The sequence below is a fragment of the Nomia melanderi genome, chromosome 2 (genome assembly GCF_051020985.1).
Source record: "Nomia melanderi isolate GNS246 chromosome 2, iyNomMela1, whole genome shotgun sequence".
Lineage (NCBI taxonomy): Eukaryota > Metazoa > Arthropoda > Insecta > Hymenoptera > Halictidae > Nomia > Nomia melanderi.
Genome location: NC_135000.1, coordinates 14,518,816 through 14,533,589, shown reverse-complemented (window position 1 = coordinate 14,533,589; position 14,774 = coordinate 14,518,816). Strand labels below are relative to the sequence as shown.

The window sequence follows — 14,774 nt, the reverse complement described above, 5'->3', positions numbered from 1 at the left end:
AATATGTTTTATAGAAAACACGTATGTCTTATTTTTGTGCTTAAAGATGTATTCCAAGGATAATTCATACCTTAAACGTACCATAATAAAAATATTGAGCAACTTTAGCACAGATTTTATTTTCCTCTCGATGTAAGAAAATCATTCTCAACTTTAACAATATTATAGATAAAATGGTATATACAAAAATTTGCATACACATTTTCGATATGTTTGTTGTGCTGTTATAATAAAAAGAATTGAATACAAAGTATTTAATTTACAATATTAGGAGATGTATATTGAAAATATTATATTTTTCAGAAAGAAATTTCGAGTTAGGTGCTGTGCTAGAATTGCAGTTGGAATTTAGAACATCAGAATTATCTGGTGTTTTACTTTCCATAACAGCACCTGGCAATTCGCCCTCGCTGTCACTGGAACTGAATAATGGCAAAGTGATCATGTCGGGTGATCTAGGAGACAATAAACCGTTGTATGTAGAGCAGCCTTTTGCCAATCCATATACAATTTGTGACAACCGATGGCACAGAATACAAGCAGTTTATAATGACGAGGAGTTGGCATTAAAAGTCGACGAGATGGATCATAAATATGGTCTTCCAGCTAATGTCAATTACCATATAATGGACTCTACTGTCCCTGGGCCTCTGTATATTGGTGGCTTGCCAGGTAAAATTTAGTGATACTTATTTCATATTATCTATCTATGGTGTAATATTATTATATCTGTGAAAAAATTCTGTTATATTTTTATCGATATACATTTGAAAAACAAAAAAAGAGAACTTTTATACAAAGGATGTTATCAATCTGCTTAAAATTTAAATTAAATTACTAAATATGAGAAAACGTTGCTTAATATGTTTACAAGACTTCTAAAAAACCTATTTTTAGGTGTATGTGACATCCTTACAATTACTAAAATCTTATTAGTCTCATTACAATTATCACGTTGAACGCCGTACGATTTCACGACGCAAAATAGCCAAAATGAAAAAAGTATAATATGAATTGCCTTGGGTCACTATTATTGCATGTTAGAGGCTTATTATATTTTATGTATATTCCAAAAAAAAGGAAAAGATCAATAAAAATTAAATCTAAATTGCTTGCTTTGAAAAGAATGAAAAAATATTTTATAATTACATGTTATGATTGTGTTATAGCTTCTGCTCCAAAAGGTACATTAATAACACGGGATCACTTCAACGGATGCATAAGAAATGTAATGATAGGTGGCGAGAGACGCGATTGGACAGACATGGACGAGCTGCATAATATTCACTTGAGTTCCTGCCCTGTACAATGATGATCAGTACAACATGCCAAGTCCTTCAAGTTATTCACTTTAGTTCCAAAGACTGTTCGAAATACGCACAAAGCTTAAAATGTTACTGTGAACTCTATTTAATGCAATCGCACACTGGGATCAAGTGCCATATCATGATGGAAAAACTGTAATTGTTAAGATGTAAGACTAAACCAAGCCAAAAGATGCTAACTTACGAACATAGAAAGTTTACATCTGTGTTTCTCAAACTTGTTTTCTTATAGTGATGCATATCTGCAAAATATTGCATGATGATCGCATACGTCATACATTTACTAGAAACTTATGAATTTCATTTGGACCACATGAGTTTTATAATTGTTTTGTAACAAATTAACAAAAATCTATTTAAATTGTATAAATAATAAAAAAATAATAACTTAGATATTTATTTTAATAATCATAAATATATTCGTTGTTCTTGTATTCTATTAACTGTTGCTACTAATGCAATTTAACTAACATTCATTTATTATCAGCCAGGTTTCATAGCAAGCGCAGCAATCATATATAGATGGACATTCAAAACTTACGCAAAATACACGAAGTTAAAGCATTTCGTTATTCTTCACATTGTCATTCCAATAGGTATCTTAATACATAATACTGACACTCAATAACAAATATTCTTGAGATTTCGCATTCTAAAGATATGCCAATAAATCTCACGATTAAATAATACAGTACAAAGGTAAAGTGCAGAATCAAAAAAAGTAATTTATAACATTACAAAAGTCAAACAGCGATACAAAAAATATTGCATACTAATTATGAAATGCATATGTAATAAGTGGTAAAAATAAAAGCTATTATTCATTTCTATAGTAATTTGAATAGAAGGTATCTTCTAAACAATGATTTAAAAAAACAAAAAAACAGTTTGAGAAACGACGTTTAGATCGTTGACAAATTATGGCACAAATTCACGTCGAATTATATATCGTAAACCGAATGTAAAATAAATGTTACGACATACATGTAAGTAGCATGATCACTGCCATATAGTTTAATTATAATACACTTGTAAGTCACAAAACAATTGTACATCAGTATTTAAAGTTATTTATTACTGTTAATGTAAGTGAACAGCGATTTCGATCGAGGGCGCGCTAAACGCATGGATTTGCACTCGATCAAAACCGCAATTGAAAAGAAAAAAAAAAGGACGAACAAAGTGAAATTATTTTGTACTTTTGTAGCGATAGTAAAATATAATATTTAAGATTTTTCAAAACGTACACGCGAGTAAGTCACATCTAGCGCCCTGTAAAGTGTCCTTTTTAATGAATTAAATACTACGAGTAGGGAAAAATGTTCTTCACAAGAATATTTTAATATTTATGTCTAATATTTTTCTTATTCGTTGAATTGTACTATATTATACATACGCAGAAAAATTAACAATGATGTCTTCGCTATTGTGTATAAAATATATAACAATGAGAAAGTATGGTCACCTAATTTACCCTCTTCTGTACTCCAAAAGTTATATATACATTAACATTACAGCCAATGAATACGCAGAAGACATACTTAATTCCATATATTATTAATATTTATATATTTATATATATATTTATATACCATTCGCAGAAGAATAAAAGTCTATTGCAAAGTAGGTTATTAAATTTTATTGATGACATTCGCTGCAAGATGCTAACAGTAAAATATGACCCAAATTTAGTTGATGTACTCAATAAATATATATCATCGAGTGGTAGTTTCATTTATGCATATATAAAAACATAATATTTACAGACATGGGTAAATCGAACAAGTATGATTTGACAAAATTTCAGTTGTTCATCTTCCCCGTTTCTCTTTTTTTCATGGGACAATAAAAATGAGAAGTTATTACATAAAAGTTAATCATTTATTATTAGTAAGCGCGATTATTTATATCCCATCGATATCTCTCTTTTATTTTCGTTTCATTTATTTATCACGTGTCGGTGCCAGCTCACTAATAATATTCTCTGCTTCGAAAAATATAAATATTAAGCACAAGCAATCACCTTTCCAGCTACAGTTTACATCCTTGGCTTCAACATTTTCTTAACTTGTTTCGTAGGTTTCAGTTTCAAATCCCATTCTCCGTAAGCCGATACTTCTTGTCGATTCTTAAGATTAGTGACTACATCGTTTATCATAAATTCTCATTCACTTTTGTTCGTTTGCATCGTCATCATTCATAGACATACCGCAGGGCTCGCGGTAACAATTTTATAATTCATCTTATGGCGTTTACTTCACCTTTCAATATTGTCAAGTCGGACAATTTCAGGAATAATCGAAGCTCGCAATAATTTTTTTCTCTATTCACGATATTTACGACGATACGCAATAGATTTACAATAGACGAGAATAGAATAATGAACTTTTTTTTTTCTTTGGATACTACAATCGACGGATTTTTAATTATTTTTTTATTACTCTCTCTCTCTCTCTCTCTCTCTCTCTCTCTCTCTCTCTCTCTCTCTCTCTCTCTCTCTCTCTCTCTCTCTCTCTCTCTCTCTCTTTCTCTCTCTCACGCGCGCTCTCTCTTTCTCTCTCTCTCTCTTTCTCACCCTTTATCTCGTTTGTTCTTCTATCAAGTCTCACGTATCTGGAATTTGCCTCGTGCACGAGGCTGTTAAAATAATCGGGACGAGTGAACCAAGTTTATCGTTGCGAATTAAAAATATATTTTCCGCGATTAATTATGAAGAACATGAAATTCGATATGTTGCGTAATTGTTTAATAATAATCAATACGATTGTGTTGTATTACGCCATTGCAGAATATAGGGGGTCTACTTGGTTAAACTGAACCTATTTCAGTTCTTTTGCTGTCCGTGTTTTCTTTCTCCTCTTTAGTATCACATCCCAAAATTCCGTCCATGTACACCTATACCAACTGGCGCAATAGTTGTCAATGTGTGTATGCGTGTGTATATAATGTACTATATACAGCCATTAAGTAAAAACGCATATACAAACATCGGACGATCCCGTGAATGAATAAATTTTATGATATGCTAACAGAACTGAATTAATAAACGAACAAAACTAAAATTCTCTAATTGATAGACCCTCCATATTTCTGTACAAAAAATGTATTATTTACCTCTATCTATTCCTATCCATTCGCTCTATCAGCGTATTACGACAAACGAATTGTGTATGCTATTAAAAGGGATCGAATCGACAAGATGGAAGGTCAGTGCCAGTCCCACACGAAGGGCGGACATTAAATTTATGGCACAATAAATAGTTCTTCCGTTACGTTATTATGCTAATTATTCATCATGTACAATACGGACCGCGTATCTCATTCGCTTGAAATTGGACTGACGCATCCATTATAGGAAATGAAAACTATGCTAAAACGTACGATTGTTTGAAAAGAAAATAAATGAATCATGATTCACTGACAACAAAACTCGTGAACGGGATTACTCAACTTATACAACTTATTAGACTTCAGATTTTAGACTTCAGTCCGTTTCGTTAAAATTTTCGATAGACTTAAAAATGTTTGTAAATAAACGGCTAACACGCTTTCAGAATGTTTAGAAACGCGAGGAAGGCAGATCATGGATGTTGGATTATATTATATATGTTTAGGCCTAGGGAGATTTCAAATAAATAATGAATCGAAACATGCAATATGAACAAAATTTGTTACCTTTAATATCCTAGCCATTTTCTGCTTCCCTCTTACACCGTTTTGAAAACGACACAAGATTTAAGACGGTCTCGTATATCATAAAAAATAAGTATGTGATGCGCGCAGGTTATAGAGCAACTCGATCAAAAATCTCATTAGTTCGTAACCATTTTCATACTCTCTGACTACTCTTTATTCAGTTACCAAAATCAATCACTTTTGCTCGAACAACGAATTTATTTTTGGTACTGTTTGGTACGGTCCCATTCTCTCTTCTTAAATTCTTGAAAATCTATCTTATCCCAATACACACTTCACAGAATTCGCTTTGAAAACATCAAATCAATGTAGCGCATTATAAATTATCACGTAAAGAAAAAACATCCTCACACAACATCAATTACATTCAGATTGATCTTAAGGCTGATTTGGTATTCTCCTTCGCGAATCAAAAATCAACTTATTTATTTACAATCCACTTTTGTTTATGAGCTGGGTTTTACATTTTTCAACAAATGAATTACACTATGCAGGGCGTAAAGACACAATAAGTGCAAATTTCATGGATACATAAAATGAATGAAACTTTCATAATATACAATATAAAATTTCATACATATACCCCAAAAAGATGGCAATTTAAAATATAGATGAAGTTTTAAATTTATTAATTAAGTTTTTCCAATACGAAAAAAATGCTAACCTCAAAATCTTAATGTATTAATAGGTGAATGATCTTGACTCTTCTGGTGAATGATTTTAGAAGTTCTATTTACCCATACAATTTCCACTTATACTTTATTTACACCCTGTGCGTGTAGTTACAACTGTCAACAGTTGTAAATCTCATAAATGATGAGGAATCATTAATTCATTTCTAGTATTGACAGTGACATATTGGAAAAAATTTACAATGACACACAGAATAGTGACAAAACAACTTTGAATTTTAAATTATTTAACAGAAAAATCTAAGTTACAATATGAAACAAACAATTTGAATGCAAGACAAGTAACTGAATTCTGCATTTTATGAATAATAATTAAATACGGACGAAATTCACATTAAAAATTCACATCTTTATCGAAACTGCCACAAATATACTGAAATTAATGATCCTCTGTTTGCGTTTAGTAATTTTTAGTAAAACACGACGGTACTATGATAATAATAATCAAGGGTTTTTTCCATGTACGCATAACGAGAAAACCTGTGCGAATTCTTTTATGCAAATGTAAAGACGAAGTTTGTTGCATGAACGTTCATGAAAGCCCTGCCTCTCTCAACAAAAAGAAAAAAAGGCATGAGAAAAATTAATACCGTTATATCAGTCACATCCTTCATATACAACACAGTAGCTTACACGATTACAAGGCGGTTACACGTCGAAAGTTAGTCCGCGAAGGTATTAGATACTGACAACAAACCATTCGTATGGTAGATATTGATAATCTTACGACATAGTGATTGATGCTAACAGTAACTAATAAAACAAAAACTAAAAAAAAAAGAAAAAAAAACAAATCAAAAAGGAAACAATACTCCGTTTTGAAAGTAATGTGCAATCGTAAAAACATGCATGAATTAGATTACACCTTCGCGTCTTCGTGTCAGCATCAATCATTTGTCTTTATAAAATTGACTAAGAACGCAACGTTTGCATTAATTTAATATGGGCCTGTATTAAAATAGTAACTATGAACAACAGAGGGCATAGTAGCGTAATGTTAAGTGTGACACTTGTGTAAAACTATATGACGAGAGGCATGTCTTTCTTGTTCGGCAAATTCACTTTCTTCCCTTGCCAAAGACTATTGTGTATTGTAAAGGCATCTATGGTTACAGTCAGATGCTTCGTATGAACTTGGGAAAAACATTTTCCACCCGAATTGTATCTGAAAAATAATAAATACATTGTTAAAAAATATATTAATAACTACGTAGGTAAAGAATGATAATCTAGAAGACATTGCAAACTTACTTGAAAAACTTGTCGAACATTTTATCCATAACTTGTTTCGGTCCAGTACCGTACAACTTCGATACTTCTTCTCTGTCAGGGCAGTATGAGTAGAGAGCCCGGAATTGGCAACCAGCATCTCGAAATAAAATAAGAAAATGCTTGCTCTCCGATCTCGCAATTTCGTCTAAAACTCTTTTTTTTGCTTCCTTGTTCACCGTACCAGGAAATACGCAGTATTCCACGGCATTTAACATAATACCACGATTCGACTTAGTCGTAGGCTGTTTATACAATCTTGGACCTATGAACAGCATAAAAATAATAAATGTTGCATGTTATAATAAATGGATTGTAGAATATTCGAATTATGTATGAGAAACATTTCAAAGCAATTCATTTTATTTTTATAGAATAATATCATTTTTATTTAGATTAAGAAATATATATATATATATATATTCAAGTTATCTACACTAGAAAAGTAACAGATAAGTTACTCATGTTCTCTGACAATTACAAAATAAATGCTTTCCATTTCAAACAAATAATTTTCATTTATAGAAATTAGTGTTATTATGATTTTAAATACAGAAGTATCTATTTAACGTTCAATATTGTAATTTTTAATCTTAAATCAAAGGTTCCAATTTTAACTACTCAAAATAGCAAACATTATCAGAACTGTAAATACATGCTCATGTTAATACTTAAAATAATCCTTTTCTAACCATTATAGTCCATCATCGAACTTGGCGTGCTACTGATGTCACTGCTACCGTCATCGAAAACCCTTCTTTTAGTCATCAAACCAGGTGGTAAAGAGCCAGGCCCTGATGGTGAAGGAAGATGCCTCATGCTGCCCATGCCAGGACTCGGTGCCCTCCTCGGTGGTGTTGCCCTGCCCAGTCCGCTGTCCGTATCTGTGTATCGACACATCATACCGTCTTGATCACTACTCGAACCTGCGAACGCAAGCTCAGTATATGAAGATAGAAATAAAGAAAAAAGAAACGTTTGACAATACGTGTCCGTTCACGGTAATAGACGAGAGTACAAGACTTCCAATATTTGATCTTGTAACGTTTACGCACCCAAGCAAGAGGAATCCGAAGAAAGTAACTCATATTAATTACTGTCGGTTAGTTCCTGATAATACCGAGTTATTAGTTACTTGTTAGACTTACAAAAGACCTTCAACAATATCCATCTTCATAGCTTGCGTCCAATATATAAAATGATCACTTCAGAATATTTATATAAAGTATAAGGTGATTCAATAAAAATTAGCATCTTGAATATGTTTGAAACCGTAAGAATAAGAGAACAATTTATCGAATAAAAATTGTTTGGCATTAAAGAGCTTGAAATTATCTATGATAACTATTTTAATAATAATCTTATTCTTAACAATTTACCACTGTGAATTTCTTAGTGAGCAAAAATACATATTATGATTTTAAATGTGGCTTCGATTGTGAATATCACTGAATTGGCAGACAAATTATAGTCTAGAATTTTATGCTAAATGTATCTACAAAATTCAACAAAATTCACAAAATCCGTATCATTTATTCATTAATGGCGATTAAAATGGCAAGATTAAAATTTATTATGATGGAAAAAGCGGAAAATATTGTTTTTACTAATATTATACGGTTATGCAATTTGCCGCAAACTAATGTGTTCATTTACAATTAAAATTTGAAGAACAAAATAAACACAAAAACATGACAAGCTCTTTAAAAAAAAAACTGTCTCCTACTCTATTTACAATAAAATCGAATTACATACGCGGTTACATCTTTAAAACCAAACAATTATTATTCGAAAAACTTTGTTACTTTCATGGTTCTAATTCTTATTGGACCATTCTGTGTTGTACAAACATAAAAACCAAAACTTTCCAGTACTATCTGTCACCTATTTTATTTTAAAACAGAGGAAACTTTTTGTTTCTAAAACAATCTAAGGAACTATTTATTGGGAATTTCGACGATGAAGACGAAACTCTTTAACAGTTTGTTACTTTCTAGTTTACTAAGATTTTATAAACGCGATGAGAACAATGGATAAATTCACTTGTAAAAAAAAACGTAAGAACTAGTGACAATTTCGCGGCCTCAGAGAAATGAAACACAGTAGATTCACCTAATTTTACAGTTGATATGCATATATGTATATAATTAAATAAATATAATATACATATGTTATACGCGTATTTAATTCGTAAATGAAGTTAAAATGAATATACTGTGTCATTTTACCATAATACCTGGAAATAAAAACAGAGAGGAGTGACAGAACAAATACATATTTAACGTAAGTGATAGGATAACCATATGATACAGGACCTAAATGTGAGTCAGAGTGAAAAGGTTATTAAATGGAAACTGGAACCACCAACAATAATCTGAAAAACACTAAATATATTGGTACCCAGAACCAGTGCTGTACAACAAGAAGCCCAAGAAGCATCAACTGAATCTTATCTACTGCAGCAAATGAGTTATCCTGTGAATGAAGATCGAAAATATGTCTGCTTTTATAAGACTAACACAGGAAATCAAAGATCAACGATACATACAATCCCATTCGTGATATCAAATAATCTATTTTAACTAAAGGAAATATCATTTTTTTAACTTTAATATTCCGTAGACAAATTGTATAAAAATAATATTAATAATTTTGCTCTTAAATATGTTTGGTTGAGAATGTATATCAAACAATAAATTTTAATAGAACGTTTAATTTTCAACTACTACTGAAGCAGACAAAATTTCGACGACGTATCAATAATGTGCTGTTTGTGTATGCGTGTAAATTATCACTGCCACCTGTGCTCCAATCTGCCACCATGCGACTACGTGTATGCTATAGCCTACAAAAAATTGGAACGGTGTACAGAACACGTAATAATTGATGCACGACAGAAGGGGGATAAACGTATTCCAAGTCACTGGTGCTTCTTACCACACAAATTCATCAAGGAATTAGATTTTCTCCCCTTAAAGTTTTGGTAACTCGGGTATTTAGGCCTGCCTCTAACCTGTTGCTGAGGCTCCTGCACATCTGCAATAATGCAATGTTTACCGTGTTACATTCTAAATGCTATGTACGATCAAAGATTTAATAGTAGGGGATGCTTCAATCGTACGTCATTGCATCAGGGGTAGAGTCTAACTACGAGCCATGTCCGCTAGGAACATCAAAAACTCAAGGTAGCCGGTGCAGGTTGGTGCAGAACAACGTTGCGTTCCAAAACTGAAAGATTTCTACTATAAAGGCGCTACTTAAAAAAAATAAAGTCATACCCTTAAGTAACCTTACTCAGGTATTTGGAGAATAATCAAATGCTAAATGAAATGTATTCAACATTATAAGATTGATACGTAGTTGCCCATACCAGTGATACATCCTGCAACGAGTCTACTTTTATCAAGCCAAACGTTTAAGGAACATGATAAAAATGGCATTCTTTCTATGAATAAAGTTCAACCCACCTCTGGACGTCTTGTAGGAACCACGTCGGCCAAGCTGATTCATACTTCGACAAGGCGAGGAACCTCTACCGTCGTCGGGTGAATCTACGGAAGATACTAAAATAGGGTACCTCTATTACAATCTGTTAGTTCCTCTGCGGGACGAAACTATATCTATGATTACTACAATACTCAACTAATTGACGGTTATTAAAAACAAACTGAAGCATGCAGTATTGTATGAGGGAAAAGTGCTATAAGTAATCATTTCTACGTTAAAAATGATAAATTTTGAGTGACATCAAATACATTTCAATCTGGCTGATACGATTGCATACTTAGCATAACATATTGCACTTTCTTTGGTGAAATAATTCATTATATTCTTTCTTTAAAATTTGCCGTATATCAAGCGATGTCCTTTGGTATCAATTTATACTTGTTCTTAGTTGTCTGAGAAATTATATTCAATTTTTTTTTCAGTTTATAGAAGTTTTGTTATTTTGTTCTGACTTATCTTAAATCCTTGTATGAGCAATCGAGTACCTATATTTTTATTTCGTTTAATAATTTTTTATTTTTACGTAAAACCGTTTTAGATCCCTATTCTTTAAACACTTACACGTCGGTTTATACTTTTAATATAAAAATTTATACGAAGTTTAGAAAAAAATATAACTTCTGACACTATACTTAACCAACCTTATATAAACAAACACTTCATTCAATGTTTTGATAACCATAGAAAGGCAATACATAGTCCCAATTTTGTTGCTTGTTTAGCACTTTATATGCATACTCATTATGCAAAAGCTAACAAACATAGTCATATAATATATGTGATGTTTCAGATAAAAATGCGAGTCAGAGAGTGTGTGTTTGTGCATACCCCTGAGACTGCCGCCCCGATAAAAAGGGCCGGAACGTCGTTCATCGAAATGAGCAGCAGTGAGACTGTCCTGCGAGCCTCGGTAGTAGTCTCGTCTCATCGTCGGGGAGGTCAGCGACGCTACAGTAAGTGTGTTAGTGCAAAACAATCAGCTCGAATTTTCTTTACTATTCTAGTTTGGTTGAATGAATCTAGAAATGTATGTTGCGATCGATTGTGATTCTTTATAACGTCCTTATATCATTAATTGGATAAACTAGCATAGCTGAGAAAATTTTGAGCTTGTGAATTGTGACTGGGTGAGATCTCTCATAGAAACAATTACAACAAAACTCAATATGGAAAAAAACGGCAATACTAAAAACAAAAATTGTCCGAGTTGAATCTTCGCCATGCAAAGAGTAAATGCAATTACATTACAACATTGAGAAACTCTATTAGAAGATTATAACAAAAGGAGTACAGTTATTATAAATAGCAAAGTGATATTTGTTGTCTTGGAGATAGCTGTTCCAACATAGCAGAATGTGTCACACAAAAATATTAATTATTTCGAAATGGATGAGCTACAAGAATCCTATTTAATTTTCTGTTAGATTGAGATTAATCTCCAAGAAACACTAATCATTGCAACGAATAGATGTTACACTACAAAGTCATGTTATATTCACAGACATACCTGTACTGAGATTCGAAGAAGAACCCTTTTTGCCACGACTAGGCGTAAGAGCTCCAGAATCCAATTCCGCACCAGCATCCACATGAATAGTCTTAGGTCTTGGTCGAGTTGTAGCAGTCTTATTACGTAGTTTTGTTGGTTTTATTGCATTGAGAAGCTCCTTATCGATAACTTTGCCCTAATAAGTAAGTTTATTAGATTATTTGGTTCAAAGCAATATTTATGATAAGCTTAACCTAATCACATACTTCTCTTTCTGCCTCTTCTATTGCCTTCTTTACTTTATGTTGTTCTAAAATAGCTGCTCTTCGCTGTCTTTCTTCTTCCTTTTTACGAGCTCTTTCTTCTGCTTTTAATTTTTCTTGTTCTCTACGCGCTTGTGCCTCAGCTTCCTTCCTTTCTTTCATTTCTTCTTGCTGCTGTCTTCTTTGCAGCGATAGAAGCATTATACGTTCTTTCTTACGTTCCATTTCATCCAGAGAATTCTAAAAAATTAAGTTGAAGATATCCAATAGAGTTACATTTATTGTATTCTTTGCATAAACTTACTGGATCCGGATTCGCAAGTTGATTTCCAATTACTAAACCAACGCCTGATTGTCGATTTTCTGCGCTGGTCTCGCGTCTTTCCCTTTGCTTTTCTCTTTCCACTTCTCTTTGCAGCTCTTTATCTCTAATTTCATGTCGTTGGAAGTCCCTTTCGTCTATGTGACGCTGTTTTTCTCGATCTAACTCTCGTTGAGTCTCTAATAGTTTTTGTCTATCTGAAATGGTAGCCGGAGATTCGGGTCGTACGGTAAAATCTTCGTTTTCAACATATGATGATGCTGTTCGTTCCTAAAAAATATTATATGATTTGTAATTATAATAATTAAACGAAACTTAGACACTGGAAGTTTAATATTGAAACGTAGCATGAAAAGTGGTTTATATTTACCTTCTTGGGAGACGTTCTCTTTACTCTAAGAGTTGGTTTTGGTTTCTTCGGTGCGTCATTATCGAAACATATGTAAAAACCTTTTTCACCAGCATCCGTTGGATCGAGAGGCGTGACCTCTGGAGTACCTGATGGAGATGGTGTGGCCTCTCTTAATGATGGATGAGGTTGAAATGAATTACGTGATATTGAAGGTCTAGTTGGTGATGGAATTCTATATGTACGGCTGCCAGACGTGATGTGCAAACCTCTTATGCCTTGTGAAAGTTCATCATCATTTCCTTTAAAATACATGGGTGAATGAAGAACAAAAAACAGAAAATGAAAACGATAAAGATGACAAAAAATAGTGATGTTTACAGAAGCACATAATGTTTTTAAACGTGCAAAATATAACTTATTTACCAATAAACGATATATTTTGTGGTTTCATGTCATCAACTGGTGGAGCTGGAACAGGTGCATGCAATGCAGTAACCTGTCTCTTCTCTGTAGGGCTTTCACACTTAATTGGTATATGATGTACAGTCGGCCTTTTTGGTTCTGGACTTTCACTCATTAACTGGCTTATTCGATGAACCTATATTAAAAATGAAAATTTTGTTTTCATTTGAAAAATAAATCATACATGATTCTTCTATTAATAATAGGACACTATATTTCAATAACTGTGAAAAAAATATGCAAATAGTATAATTAATACACACTCACTGACAAGTTATGTATAAACAAACCTCATGAGAGTAACTATACAATCTTGTATTAGTAGATAAACAATATAAATACATATTGGTAATATTTTTAAGCAAGAAAAAGAAATTCAAACAGTATTTCAAAAGGTATAAACGGTCAGATGCAGTTTCAACACAAAACTGTCTGCCATACTGAGTCTTAAGAGTGCCTATAAATGTCCATTACATCACTAACTGGTTCCATGACTGTTGGTTACTTGTGTATGGGTATATATGTAGTAATTCATTTAGCATCAATGTGACTAAAAAGCTAAGTATAGAATAATTTCAATACAGTGACACTTTTAGTTGATATAAGTAAATTTCAACTAAAATTGATTATACAATGATAATTTTTGTTTCTATTTTCTTTTAATATTATTATGTTTGCAATGAATTATAATGTAATATTTTAGAGCATCTGTTCAAAATTATAATAAAATAATGATTAAAAAATGTCTACAGCTTACCGTTATCATTATTTATATAATATTTATTTATATAATAATAAATATACATGCCTTTTTTAAACATTAATTTTAGTTCATTTTCATGACTATTATACGGGATAATGCTATCTAACACGAACTTTAAAGATTAAAATTCTTACACTGCTTTACCATTGTTAATATGTTATCAAATTACATTGCAACATTGTAAGTTACATAATTAGTAGCACAAAAAGTCATTTATAATTTATTTACTATACTCCTATCATCTCAGTTTTACTTATATATACCCTGTGAAATTTCACACGTGAATAGATTTTGCATAGAATGTACAACTTACAGCATTTCGATGTTGAGGACTAGCAGAAGACGGTGGTGTTTGATTAAAGATAGATGAAGACGTTGGATATGTAGAACCAGGATGACTCATTTGATTATTACAAAGACTATGATCCCCACCATTAAGATACCTCGGTTCTGGAGGAGTATCATGTAAAACAAATCCTTTTTGTTGGTGAGAATGTGTTCCCCAATTTCGCGTATCTTGATATAAACGCATATCTTGCTGATAACCTAAAAATTATGTAATAAAAGATAAAGCAAGTTTATTCATTTTGGAAATTATTATTCAAATATATATAGGAGTTAATAACTAGCGTAT

General features: G+C 32.2%; 2 protein-coding genes across 28 annotated transcripts in view; one reads left to right on the top strand and one right to left on the bottom strand.

Annotated features, from left to right (window-relative positions):
* wb (wing blister) overlaps nucleotides 1–3,800 on the top strand; it is a 199,751-nt gene extending 195,951 nt beyond the window's left edge. Inside the window, exons 41-42 of the mRNA XM_076365013.1 lie at nucleotides 304–672; nucleotides 1,170–3,800. Coding sequence (XP_076221128.1) covers nucleotides 304–672; nucleotides 1,170–1,312 — 512 coding nt within the window. The 3' untranslated portion in view covers nucleotides 1,313–3,800. The remainder of the gene's footprint in view (nucleotides 1–303; nucleotides 673–1,169) is intronic.
* A 20-nt stretch (nucleotides 3,801–3,820) lies between these two features.
* Nucleotides 3,821–14,774, bottom strand: part of Patronin (calmodulin-regulated spectrin-associated protein patronin) — a 139,504-nt gene continuing 128,550 nt past the window's right edge. For 9 of the 27 annotated variants that reach the window (XM_031988053.2, XM_031988073.2, XM_031988064.2 and 6 more), the window contains 12 exons: nucleotides 14,454–14,686; nucleotides 13,339–13,513; nucleotides 12,934–13,214; nucleotides 12,546–12,833; nucleotides 12,245–12,481; nucleotides 11,997–12,174; nucleotides 11,318–11,437; nucleotides 10,450–10,545; nucleotides 9,920–10,018; nucleotides 7,675–7,908; nucleotides 6,965–7,247; nucleotides 3,821–6,878 (listed from right to left, as the gene is read on the bottom strand). In XM_031988053.2, coding sequence (XP_031843913.1) covers nucleotides 6,734–6,878; nucleotides 6,965–7,247; nucleotides 7,675–7,908; nucleotides 9,920–10,018; nucleotides 10,450–10,545; nucleotides 11,318–11,437; nucleotides 11,997–12,174; nucleotides 12,245–12,481; nucleotides 12,546–12,833; nucleotides 12,934–13,214; nucleotides 13,339–13,513; nucleotides 14,454–14,686 — 2,369 coding nt within the window. In that variant the 3' untranslated portion in view covers nucleotides 3,821–6,733. The remainder of the gene's footprint in view (nucleotides 6,879–6,964; nucleotides 7,248–7,674; nucleotides 7,909–9,919; nucleotides 10,019–10,449; nucleotides 10,546–11,317; nucleotides 11,438–11,996; nucleotides 12,175–12,244; nucleotides 12,482–12,545; nucleotides 12,834–12,933; nucleotides 13,215–13,338; nucleotides 13,514–14,453; nucleotides 14,687–14,774) is intronic. The other 18 variants (XM_031988055.2, XM_031988054.2, XM_031988072.2 and 15 more) reach the window with 18 other exon arrangements.